The 13,479-nt window shown below is 47.6% G+C and overlaps 2 protein-coding genes and 1 pseudogene across 2 annotated transcripts; 2 read left to right on the forward strand and 1 right to left on the reverse strand.

Moving 5' to 3' along the window:
- Positions 1–3,834: 3,834 nt before the first annotated feature.
- LOC135378783 (histone H2B-like) lies at positions 3,835–4,289 on the forward strand (the record flags this gene model as incomplete). Its single annotated transcript, XM_064611867.1, has 1 exon — positions 3,835–4,289. A coding segment is annotated over one exon (357 nt), but the record flags the coding sequence as incomplete, so codon positions are not given.
- A 453-nt stretch (positions 4,290–4,742) lies between these two features.
- LOC135379946 (5S ribosomal RNA) lies at positions 4,743–4,857 on the reverse strand (annotated as a pseudogene).
- A 2,078-nt stretch (positions 4,858–6,935) lies between these two features.
- Positions 6,936–7,287, forward strand: LOC135378782 (histone H4-like). The gene has a single exon (XM_064611866.1). It carries the CDS (start codon positions 6,936–6,938, stop codon positions 7,245–7,247), a length of 312 nt encoding a protein of 103 aa, XP_064467936.1. The 3' UTR covers positions 7,248–7,287.
- Positions 7,288–13,479: the final 6,192 nt, after the last annotated feature.

Genomic DNA, 13,479 nt, shown 5'->3' on the forward strand with positions numbered 1-13,479 from the left:
TACCATATTCCAATGGAACTCGCATTGGATCACGGGCAAAGTCGCAGACTTTTCACAATTTGTTTCTCGCCATGAATTTCCTCTTCTTCGCATATCCGAAGGGATGTTCCCTTCATCATTCACATTGCCCCACTATCTCCTGTATGAATCAGCAAGGCCAACTCCTCCCAGCAGGGCTGCTTTGCTGATTTGAGATAACATTCCTCAGACGGCTATGAATATAGCCAACACTGATATCTGTGAGCTGTGTGCCTGCAGGATTCGCCTCCACAAAACTGATCTTTCCATTGTCAGTGTGTACTTGCAGCCCACCACACCCATTGATGTTGAATTCATAATCACAGAAATCAAAAAGCTCCAACCACCCTATATAGTGTGTGGGGATTTTAATGCCCATAATAAGATCTGGGGGTCAAAAAAGACTGACAAACGGGGGGCAGACTTGGAAAAACTCTTGGATGAGTTAAACCTCTGTATCACAAATGACGGTGCCCCCACATATCACATTCCATGAGTGATCTCGTCAGTCTCGTGTCGTCAGTGATCTCGTCAGTGAAAGCGTCTCCATGAGTGAGGAGGGATCACATTCCACTCCTGTTGAAAATGAAAAATCACTCTCAAAAACGCAAAAAAAACATGAGGTCAAAAAAGTAAACTGGGGACGCTTTCGGGCTGACACGTGCAACCAAATAGACAGCAATACTAAAATTGCAGCCCTCACAGAGCACCTTAAGAACTGCCATAAAAAACACACTGAGAAATTCATAATCCCTGCCAGCGTCCCGTACATAAATGGGGAATATGAACGATTGCGCGCGATAAGACGGCGAGCTGAGAGGCTGGCAAGGAGAACGAAAAACCTAAATCATGTACGTGAATCAAACAGAATTCAAGCAAAAATCAGAAGACTCCTAAAGAAACTTTCAGAAAAAAGGTGGCGCAGCTTGTGTGATGGGCTACAAAAAAGGTAATCTGTTTGTAACTATTCAACCATGTCCGTCAGACGCTTACGGGCTCAGAGCAAACTCCCCCTTTTGTCAGCCTCTCACTTGCCACAAACACTCCTATCCAAGATCTGGCGGATGAATTCTGCCGCCGTATTACAGCGATCACTCTCACACAAATCCCGCAAGTCGTCCCACGCGCTGCAAAAGCACACACATGGTATAATGAGATGGATGACGACTTCACTCTATCTGAACTTAAAAAGGCCATAAATACTTGCCCCAAACGTTCATCCCCTGGTCCCGATGGTATCAGCTATGACATGATCAGAAACATGGAAGAAGACACTCTCCTTTGCCTTCTGCACATGTTCAACAACATATGGAAAGCTGGTGATATCCCTGAGGAATGGAAACTAACACGAATAAAGCCTATCCTGAAACCAGGCAAAACACCCACCTCTCTAGACTCCTTCCGACCAATTGCTGTTAACAGCTGTATTGGCAAAATATTTGAGAAAATGGTAAAATCTCGCCTCGAATGGTTTCTGGAGAACAACTACATTTACCCAAAACGCATGGCAGGGTTCAGGAAAGGCCGCTCCACGATAGATTCCATTGTTGACCTTGTCTCCTCCATTGAACATAACAATACATTTAATCGTTTTTCCGCTGCTGTATTTTTAGATATAAAAAAGGCCTTTGATTCTGTTTCCCATACATCCATTCTACACGATCTGCAACAGACGGGAGTTACCGGTCGTCTGTACAAAATCATAGGTAGCTACCAAACAGATAGGTACCTTTACATAGAAACCACTGATGACCCAAGTTCCAGGCACAAAGTGGTTGCTGGGGTTCCACAAGGTGGTATCCTCAGCCCTGTTATTTTTAATGTAGTCATGCTATCGTTGTCGGCACGGCTGAAAAAAAGACATAAGCATCGCCATGTTTGCCGACGACATTTGCGTATGGAGTGCTCACACACAACGCCTGACCCTGACGGCCCGCCTACAAGCGGCAGTCAGCACTGCAGAGCAATACCTAGGGGAACGTGGCATGCTAGTATCAGCCGAAAAAACAGCGCTCCTTCCATTCACACAAAGGCAGTTCCACAAATATCCTGTCACTGTAAATAATGCACAAATATCCATGAAGAACAAGCACAAGTTCCTGGGCATAGCAATGGATAGAAACCTTTGCTGGAAGCATGAAATAAATGCCATCAGACGCAAAACTGCAGGGTACCTAAATATACTTAGGATCATTGCTGGGCCCTCGTGGGGACCACACAAAACAATCATCAAACAGGCATACAACGCCCTCATACTTGCAAACCTCCAGTATAGTCTCCCTCTACTAAGAAGTGTTGCTCCAACGAACATGACAATCCTGTCACAAATACAGGCTGCTGGGATCCGAATTGTTCTCGGAGTCCCACATACAACTGGGCATTCCGCTCTCATCGAAGAGGCATGTGAAGTCCACATCCCCACCATGATAGACTGAGACATTATGAAAATTCACCTCAGACACCAGAGCAGGCATGTGAAGCACCATTTGGCAAGTCTAGGGACAAAGAGGATGGGGTCACAAATGAGCAGGGCCATTCTGAAATACACCCCATACATACCTCCTGATTATAAAACTCCAGTTCGAGACACTATGCCACCATGGAGACAAACCGTCCCTCAAGCTTGTACTACAATACCTGGCCTGCACAAAAAGCAGACTTTCCAACGCCCATAGCCAAACAGCTTGCACTTGAGGTCATTGATAAACTGAAGGAAAACCATCATGTCATATATACGGATGGTTCCACTACATCACAAGGATCTACCTCAGCAGTCTATGATCCCTCAAATGAAGTAAACATTGCACACAACCTAAGTCATAGAACCTCATCTACATCGGCTGAATTACGTGCCATCCTCCAGGCCCTCAAATACATAAAGGAACAGGAACAACCAGACCCATGGGCGATTCTTACTGACTCGACAGCCGCGATTGACTCGGTCACCTCACTACATGAGGCTCAGTGCACGCAAATAGTTAAGCAAATACATACAGAGCATACGCACCTCATATATGCAGGCCACACAATCCGTCTTCAATGGATACCAGGGCACTGCCTGATTCCTGGAAATGAACAAGCAGACAAAGCTCCAAATCAAGCACACTCAATTGAAACAAAAACTCCAATCCCGCATACCAAATCAGACATCTCAGCCACCATCCAAAAAATTGTCCAAGACCAAATGGAACAGGCCTACAAAAACCCACAATGGAGAAACAACCGCCTCAGGTACCTTGACCGGGACGTGAAATTCATTGTACCTTGGGCTTTAAATAGGAACCAGGAGTCCCTCCTCCACCGACTCAGGCTCGGAGCCGCATACACGAAAGCACTAAAGTACAAGTTCAAAATAGTTTCATTTCCACACTGTGACACGTGCAATTCACCGGAGGACGAGGCACACATCCTTCTGCATTGCAAAAAATACACCTCCCAAAGAAACACTCTTGAGAAGGGACTCCAAAAGCTCCATACAGGAAGGTTAACCCTTCGAAAAATCCTGGGCTCATGGCCCTCAACAGATGATTGCCACACTGCTTGCAAGCTTTTACTAGATTATATCAATACATGCAACCTACATGAACTTTAAAGGAAAAACAACTGAATCAAGTGGGAATGAGCCCCGGGCTCTTCTATACACTCCACAGAGCAATATCATGATCATTACATTCCCTCTCCTTCCTCCTGCATTCTAGATAACATACACACACTCCCCCTTTCCCTCTCCTAACTCACTCCTCCCGATCCCCCCCTCCCGATAAGAGTAGCAGGCCTGCTGAGCATGGCCAACCTCTCTTTTCCTCATAAACAAACAAACAAACAAACAAGAATGCCGGCAAGGCGCAGAAGAACGTCCGTGCCACGGACAAGAAGAAGAAGCGCAGGAGGAAGGAGAGCTTCAGCATCTACATCTACAAAGTCCTGAAGCAGGTACATCCGGACACGGGCGTTTCCAGCAAGGCCATGTCCATCATGAACAGCTTCGTGAACGACACCTTCGAGCGCATCGCTGCCGAGTCCTCACGCCTGGCGCACTACAACAAGCGGGTATCTCCCATCACCAGTTGGGAGATACAGACCGCCGTGCGCCTGCTGCTGCCCGGCGAGCTGGCCAAGCACGCCGTGTCCGAAGGTACCAAGGCCGTCACCAAGTACACGAGCTCCAAGTAAGCTGCGGTTCGACCACCACACAGAACAACCAAAGGCCCTTTTCAGGGCCACCCCAAATGCTTTCCGCAGGGGCGGAGCGTTCTTGCGTGACATGTAGAAAAAACCCAAAAGCTCTTATGTGTGTGTCTGTCTGTCTGCGCGCCTGATTCTTTGCTTTTCTTTATTTGTTTACTTACGTACGTATGTATGTACGTATTTATTTACTGGTGTGCTCTCTTTTCTTTCGTGGGCCCCGTTTTGTGTGGTGCGACGCCACGGCAGAATAATAAAGAGGGAGCGACATAAATAAATTAGCAGACAAGCAGGAGTGATAGAGAAAAAAAAACCGAAAACAACCAACCAACCAACCAACCAACAAATAAATAAATAAATACCCAAAACACACTGCGCACGAAACTGCAACCGTTGCGCTCGCGCCACTGACGCGCGGAGTGCGAAAACAAAAGTGGAAATTAAAGGAACAGAAAGAATAACAGGAGGCACAGTTGCAGGCAGCGAAAAATCATGCGGACACAGTGAATGACTAGGAAAAAAAGAAAAAAAGAAAAGGATGCCATCAGCACTCGGTGTTCCCAGGTGGTCTCCCTCCCAACTACTGACCGGGCCCAATGCTGCTTAGCTTCGGTGATCGGACGAGAACCGGCGTATTCAGCATGGTACGTTGGCGAGAGAGCATGTTTAACTGCACGAATTGTATCGTGCGCTCGTGGACGAAGCGCAGTTGAACGCCCTTTTGTTGAACAAGGAGGGATGCCAGTGAAAAGGTTAGCCAGCCACGGTACACGAACCAACACCTTGCGCATTTGGTTGTCCCTGCGCGCGATTACGTTGGTATTTCGGCGGCGAGATAAACGGAGCAGCTCGCGCCTCGTTTGTGGGGCTACTGCATGGTTACGTGCAATGATAACCGCTGTCATGATGGTGACGAGAATACTAACAACGACGATAGCAAGAAAGAGAGAAGCGGCGCGTAGCGGGAATCGCTTGTAGAGGCGGCGTGGACTCCAATTTTTGGAGAACGCGGCTGTACGACATTGCGGCTTTCGGAGGTAGTGCGACGGAGGGAAAAATAAACAAACAAACTATTGGAGCAGGTAGTGAGGAGCGTGGGAAAGACGGCGAGAGCGCGACGGCTTAGCGCAGAGGCGAAAGCGTGGAAGATGTCAAATTGGCGCTAACCAAAGGAATGATAATAATGACCAGAACGGGATGAGTAGGTAAGGGACTCAGTAAGGGTTTAAAGGGACACACATGCATATATCTAGCTAGATAACCGTCCTCGTAGTAACTAATAAATAAATAAATAAATTAATTAAACAGACACAACAGTAAACGCGAGTACATGGAGGAGGAGGAGGAAGAGTGTCGTTGGGAGGAACCCGAGAGGTCTGCCTGCCTGATTAGGCGGCATGTTTCTCGGGAGGGGAAAGGTGGTGGAGAGGAAGAGAGGAAAGGGTGAAGTGGAAGACCGAGCGGAATCCGCTCGGGGGGAGGATAGCTGCCTCCATGGGCCGACTTCAGAGGAACTGTGCCGGCATACGCCTATTACACATCTAAGGGAAACCCAGGAAAAACCCCAGACGGCACAGCCGGCCCGCGGATTCGAACCACGGACCTCCCAGTCTCCAAGCGCACGCGTTACCGCTGCGCCAGCGGAGTACGCGAGTACATGCAGCAGACGACACGGGCATTCCGCTGACGCCCGCTGGCGCAGCATTTTGCGGGACGCGCGAGCTGCCTCCCCACTGGCCAGAGAGGCGCCTCCGTCGTGGCCGGAGTGCGAGCGCCGTATGCAAGCATCAGTCGCAGTGTTGCCACATCTACAGATTTATACGGAAATCTACAGATTTCCGGCAAAATCTACAGATCTACAGATTATTTTTGAAATCTACAGATTTTTGACTCCTTGATGACAACAAATCTGAGAATGAAATACACGAACATACACGAAGATCGTTACCATGCTCAGGCTCGTTTCGTGGATTTCATGCACCAGCGAGCCTGTGTTTACGCTATGTTGTCATATCTTCGGACAGTCGTTAAAAAGGTTGTGACGAGAAGTCCGATTCACCATGTTCCACTCTGTGGTGAAAAAACAAAAAGCAATGAGTTTTTAATTTCATGTTTGCTTCGCCTGGTGTGTCGGTATATATGACTGTCAGCATATAATATTGGATATTTTGTATCACTCGTGGCACTGAGGCTGTTTGCACTTAATTATACGATGTAGTTACTAATCATCATTTGATGTATTGATTTGTCTGGTGATGATACTTGATCTTTTCTTATCCTTGATGCCTCCACTGGAAGCAAATATAGATCTTACGCAGTCGCCGACGCATTGGCAGCGGCCATGGCACCGACAATCAGGTGGTGGTGGTGTGTTAATTCAGAGTGATTTGCCTGACGGCTTGTTGCTCGGTTCTTCCCAGACAGTACAGCCGGCACCAGGATTTGGACCCGGGAGAGTCAATCCATCCTGCGCAGCTCCCAAATATAACTTTTTCCATCACATATTTCCGTTGATTCGATTCCAAGAGCGAAATACAAAATGTCAGACCACGAAACGCACTAAATCCTGGCCTAAAAACGGTGTTAATTAAGCAAATTGTATGTTTTACTAAAATCTACAGATTTTTACGGAAATCTCCATAATTTTTAACAAGTGATCTCCGTAGTTTTCCTCCGACTGGTGTGGCAACACTGATCAGTCGCTCGCTCGCATTCCAGCAGAGGTAGCAGCTATGTCAGGCAGAGGAAAAGGTGGCAAGGGTCTCGGCAAAGGAGGAGCCAAGCGTCATCGCAAGGTTCTTCGGGACAACATCCAGGGCATCACCAAGCCTGCTATCCGCCGTCTGGCTCGCCGCGGTGGCGTGAAGCGCATGTCTGGACCCATCTACGAGGAGACCCGCGGAGTGCTCAAGGTATTCCTGGAGAACGTCATCCGCGACGCTGTGACTTACACCGAGCACGCCAAGCGCAAGACGGTGACTGCGATGGACGTCGTGTACGCCCTCAAGCGCCAGGGCCGCACCCTCTACGGCTTCGGTGGCTAAGCGACTCGCTCCGCGGATATCCAGACCAGCGTCCACGAAAACAGCAGACACAAAAAACGGCCCTCTTCAGGGCCACCCAAAAGCCTGAGCGTGAGGCTCGCCTATGCGTTAGCATGGAAAACATCCAACAAGAGGTTTTGCAGTGTTAGTGTTGCATTCGCTCGCTACCTTTTGCTTCCCTTTGCCGACGCGCACAGTGCAAAATAAAGCGCCTGGCCGGCTGCAGCAAAGGTACGAGCACCGTTAGGGAGCCGTTTTGGGCAGCGGACGCCACGAGCAGTCTCGACGCGTCAGAAATGCATGCATGCTTTCATTCGTTCGCTCATTCATTCACGTTCGTTAGCGTCGGCACTGTTGTGGCCGTTGCCACAAAGGACCAGAGTGCTGCACTTGAAAGAAAAAAATAAAAATAAATAAATTAAAAAATTCGCCTGAAAGCGTGGCAAAAAGAATGGCTGTGCATCAATAGATAAATGAAGGAAGGAGAGGCAGACGCACACGGTGACAGATTACGCAAATTGAAACAATGACAGAGAATTAATTTAAAAAGGGCAGCGATCGTCGCGGGAGCAGCATATCGCGCGCCGCGACCGCCGGCATTCTGGAGACCTCGAGCTGCTCCCCGATTGGTCGGCGCGGCGAGCAATCGCGCCGTGGACGTGGGAGCCCGTCAGTTGAAGTCGTCCCAGCGTCGCGGCACACCGTTTCGTTGAGTCCCGGCTACAGCACAGGCTAGAATGGCACGTACCATGCAGACTGCTCGTAAGAGTACCGGTTAAACCAGTGATAACCCGCGGCTATTGTTACTGTGCGCGTGTGCACTCAAGTCTTTTACCGTGTGCTCCTCTTCGAGGGAGTCCCGGTGAGCAACCGTTAATTGATAGCTTTGCTGCTAGTAATAAACAAGTAGCGTAGAGCTATTCATCCTTAGGGATAATTCCCTTCCAAATCAGTCTAATTTGCGCTCCTTAGCGGCACCTTTCGCTAACTTTAGCGGTTTTTTGCATACTCTCTTTTGCTTATTGATTTCTTTTATATAATCAAGATTCAGAGCAAGACAGCCTGAATATGTAATCTGCATTCATTTATTCTCCCTCTCACTCATTTACGTATTCTCTAGTTGCATAGGCAGAACTCAGTGTGTGTCGGTATTGCTCGTGCGGGTGACTCCAACGGTTAGCATTCGGGCGACCGAGAGGCGTTTCTCATCGGTCCGCCGCTACCCTTCGTTTCTCACAGGTCCGCCAAGTAACGCGCTCACTGATTGGCTGTAGTACACATTTTCTGCTAACCATTGCAATGTAAACATTTCGCTCCCTGGTGATACTTGAGTTGAAAGTTTAACTCATAAATTTCGCGCGTTATAAGCGTTAAGAAAGGGAGAGCAGAAACAAAGAGTCATGGACGAGGTGGCCGTTGAACGGCCCCTCGCTTTCAAGGTGAGGGCCCCAATTGGGTCTTTCCTGAAAGAGGTATTAGCTGCGGCGAAAGTAGTGGCACCTGGGCTCATACGAGGAGGCCAAGCTCTGGGCAAGGGTTTCTATGAAGTGGTTTGCCACAACCTCGAGGGAGCGCGGCTGTTGAAGGAACAGGGAAAATTGAAAATCGGCGGCAAAGATGTAGAATTGTGGCCGCTTGATTCCAAAGTCAAACGAGTGACGGTATACAGATACCCGATAGACTTTCCCGACACTGAGCTCGAGGCCGCTCTCAGCCAGTACGGGAAGGTGATAAAGACGAAGCGGGAGATGTTGACGGGCGAACATGCGGACTGCGAAAGCGGCAACCGGCTGGTGTTGATGGAAATGAACACGGCCGTGCAGAACTTCATGACTGTAAGGAAGGTTCGGGTAGAATGTTTCTACAGTGGGGTAGAGAAACGTTGTGTTAGGTGCGAAGCGGCATCCCATGTGGCAAGGGACTGCCAAGCCAGCAAATGCAGGGGTTGTGGGAAGATGACTGAAGGGGACTGCGAGTGTGGGCAAAAGCAACCAAACAGGGTTGTTGGGCGTAATGGACCAACAGCATGGGGTGCAAAGGTGGCTCAGGTAACCAGGGAAGCTGAGGATGACCCTACAAGAAGCTTTTGGCTTGATAAAAATGGGTTTCCCAAGCTTGGCTTCGGAATCGGTTCAAGGAAAGTGTCTGAAAAGACGGGAGAGACGAGTGGGAACGTAGAAGAGGCAGCAATCGAGCGTAACGAAACGGGAGCGCAGCAGGGAATTGAGGCGGAAGCAGCGGTCGTTGTACAACACCCTGTAGAAAGTAAAGAGGACGAAACAGTCGTTCCACAGGAGGAGGAAACGAATGTAGTTCCAGAGACCGTTGAGGATCGGGGGGCATCAACAGAGGAGTCGGACATTGAGTCCACTACGACTGTTGAGACCACCCCAGAGTCGGCGGTCACCTGGACAGATTCCGAAAACGAAGGTGACAAAACCTTGGTAGAGCAAGCGGAATCTGACAAGGAGGTTGTCCCGCCTAGCACTCCCAGACGGAGTGTGAGAAAAAAGCGAAAGGTAAAAGACACAAAGAGCAAACAGTAAGACCCCTTTGAGTGGATTGTAATTTTAAAAAACTAGGTAAATTTAATTTAAGGAAAACAAAATTAACCCCAAATTAACCCATTCATGGACCTTAAAATTTTAACCATTAACGTAAGAGGCATGCGAGATAGAGCTAAACAAAACGAAATTATTGATCTGGCCCGTTTCTTAGGCGTCTCAATCCTATTTATTCAAGAATGCCACCTTTTTAAACGTGAAGAAATCGTTAATTTGGAAAAAAATTTCAGAGTTAAATCCTACTGGAGTTTCGGAACTCACAACTCCAGAGGTGTAGGCATCATCATCCTCAATAGCAACACCATCAAAGTCGTAAAATGGGAACGAGACACTGATGGAAGAATCATCAAGGTAGTGATGAAGGTAAATGGAGAGGAAGTAGTTGCTCTAAGCGTTTATGGTCCCAATAACTCCAAAGCAGCTTTTAGTTTTTACAAAGATGAACTACCGAATTTTTTAATAAACAACCAAAGCACGATAATGGCCGGCGATTTTAATTGTGTGATAGACACAGCTAACGACTGCTCCAAGGGCAGACACAACAACGCCGCTGCAGCCAAAGAATTAGATTTCATATTAAAATGTAAAAATTTCAAGGACCTATGGGTACATACGGCAAACGGCGACAGGGGTTATACCTGCTTCAGAAAAACAGCAGGTAACCGACTGGACCGTATCTACTGCACCGAATCATTAAGCAAAAGGAAAAACAACGTTGCAGTTATTGATACAATCGGAATTACAGACCACAAGGCAGTTCTGGCCAATTTAGGTGGAATGGGTATCCACGGCTCCCGGGTTGCCCCTTGGAGAATTAATATGGCACTGCTAGAGCACCAGGAAATAGACAAGGACGTGCGCGACATTCTCCGAGGACGGCCCCACGGGAGTCAGACTTGGATTGCCTGGTGGGCAAGAGCAAAAAACCACATAAAAAGGTGCCTCCAGAAATGGGGCAAAGAAAAAGCAGCTATTAAAAGGCAGGAAACGGAACGCCTGCAAAGGCATCTCCGTGCCCTCGAAAGAGGGGAATCGACACTGGCCGGGGTGAACAAAGCGCAGGCGAATGAGCACCTCCGGCGGCTCTGGGAGGAGCGCTGGGATGGGCTGCGGTACCGCCTCGCGCGAGACGACTTTGAAAGAGAGGCGTGGTGCTCTCGACAGCTGCTTGCCAAAGCGGCGGGGCGGGCGACGGGCATAATGAGCTCCCTCATATCATCTGAGGGAGACAGGCTAGAAGCAGCCACAGACATGGCCAATGAGGCCTGTCGTTACTTCGCAAAGCAGTTCCAACAAACAGTTGGCTGCGACGCCCCTTTCGATGGCCAGAGCCTGCACTTACGAACGAAAGATGTGGTTGCTACGATAAAAAGCGTGCGTAAAAGCAGTGCGCCTGGACCCGACGGGTTAGGCTACGGCTTTTACAGCAAATATGCTGAACTTGTGGGGCCGATACTCGCGAGCGTATTTAATGAGGGATTAGAAAAAGGGGACTTCGGTCAACATTTCCTAGAAGGGCATATCATTCTAATTTGTAAAAACGAAGAAAGGAAGGAGCATCTCGAGGCCTGGAGACCTATTACTTTATTAAACGCGGACCACAAAATTCTTGCGAAATTATTGGCAAACAAATTGGCTGTAGAAATAGAAGATAAAATCTCCCCATTCCAGGGAGCAGGGGTTACCGGTAGAAACATTCATAGGAAAATAGCAGAAGTTAGAGACACTTTAACTTGGGCGGCGGATAGAAAGATAGGAGGCATCGCGCTTACTATAGACCAAGAAAAAGCCTTTGACAAAATTAGGCACGAGTTCTTATTCGCCGAACTGCAGAATTTAGGTATTGAGGCTGCGTTAGTGAATGGCATCAGAGCGCTTTATAAGGCGCCAAGCAGCAGGGTGGTAATCAACGGTGCAGTTAGTGAACCCTTGAAGGTTCAAACTGGAGTTAGACAGGGCTGCCCGCTGTCGCCTTTGCTCTATGTCGTCGCCTTTGATGCTGTCCTAAACAAAATCAATAACAACAGTCTCATACATTCAATACCCCTCCCAATAGAAGGAGGAAATAAAAGTATAGTAGCATACGCTGATGACCTAACAGTCATAGTAAAAAACGAACAATCGGCACTTGAAACCCTAAAAACAATACAAGAATGGGGAGAATGTAGTGGGGCCAGGATAAATAATCAAAAAAGCGCAGGTATGTATATTGGTGGTTTAACGCAAAAAAGGGACATTGGTATTCCAGTCGTTAAAGAACTTAAAATACTGGGAGTCCGTTTTAACCACCAGGGGATAGCGGACAGCAATTGGTTAACAAAACTTAGAGAGAGTTCCCAATCAATGGATGATTATGCCAAAACCGATATTCCAATATTTACTAGGGCAAAAATAATAAATAGAATTATCATACCCAAATGGACCTTCCTGTTTGCTATTGAAGCCGTTAAAAAACCTGTTTTGACTTCACTGAGGAAGAGTATTTTCCAGTTCCTCTGGAACGGACGTACTCAGTGGATCAAACAGGAAAAAATTATGCGTAGCTTTGATGAAGGCGGCTTGAACGTCCCAGACTTAACCAACCTTGCCAAAGCATACGTTGTAAAAGGAATTTATAATTCATTAGAAGGAAACGAGGTGGGTAAAGACTTGGCACACTTCTGGCTAGGGTGGACTCTAAGGTCTTTCACCACTGAACGGGTTGGCTTAGGCGGCCCAAAATCCGCTTACCTCCCATGGTTTTACAAGGCCGGTAAAGACACCCTAAAGGAGTTAAAAGCGGTAAACGACAACGTAGATTTTGCAACCTACAAGGTAAAGGAAATCTACGAAACTTTACGCACAAAAGGCACAGGAAATCCGCAGTGTGGTTTGGTACCACAAGCCTGGCAAAGAATTAATAGATTTTGGATAGAAGACAGTAGAAAGTCTTTAATGTGGAAAGTGGCACACGAGGTAATTCCCGTTAAAAATAAATTTCATATGTGGAAAAAAAATTCCGACGCAAATTGCACAGCCTGCCACAAACCGGAAACGGTAAAGCATGCAGTTTTTGAATGCATGGTGGTGGGAAGAATCTGGAAAAGTGTTAGCGACTATTTCGGTTTGAATTCCCTAACATACGAGGAAGCCATGGGCTTTCACTTAGTCAAAATGAACACAAGGGAAAGGAACCTTTTCCAACTTACAGCCACCGAAACTGTTTACCAATGCTGGCTAAACAGATGCCGCATTGCTCACGGGGGGGTCGCATGCGACGAAAGAGAAGTAAAAGCCAAGATTAGTTATTGTGTTAGATTATGGTTGGGTAGGGAATTAAAGAGGCTTGGAGAAGAGGATTTTAAGAAAAGATGGCAATGCAAAGGCTTCAAGATCCTCCATGGAACAATTAAATTTAGTTTACATTAAAAGGGGTAAGTATCCTGGGGGAATGGTAAGTAACTGGGGCTTTCGGGGGGAAATAGCACTAATTAGACAAGCACAAGGGACATGGCAGAGCGCTTTGAGTAAGAGCGTCCCTGTTGGACCCAAGTGCGAGAGTAATGAGTCTCCTTTGATAAGGTGGTCTCAGTTGCGTTTTGTTAGAACAAGGGAGTAAATTTTTTAAGTCAATGGGGACATCTAGAGTAAATAGGGCCAAAATTGTTGGGGAGATGGGCACCTTCTAT

Source organism: Ornithodoros turicata, chromosome 1 (assembly GCF_037126465.1).
Source record: "Ornithodoros turicata isolate Travis chromosome 1, ASM3712646v1, whole genome shotgun sequence".
In the NCBI taxonomy this organism is placed as follows: domain Eukaryota; kingdom Metazoa; phylum Arthropoda; class Arachnida; order Ixodida; family Argasidae; genus Ornithodoros; species Ornithodoros turicata.

Excerpts from the sequence above, each read along its gene's own strand:
- LOC135378782 (XM_064611866.1), top strand. The coding sequence starts at position 6,936 with ATGTCAGGCAGAGGAAAAGGTGGCAAGGGTCTCGGCAAAGGAGGAGCC.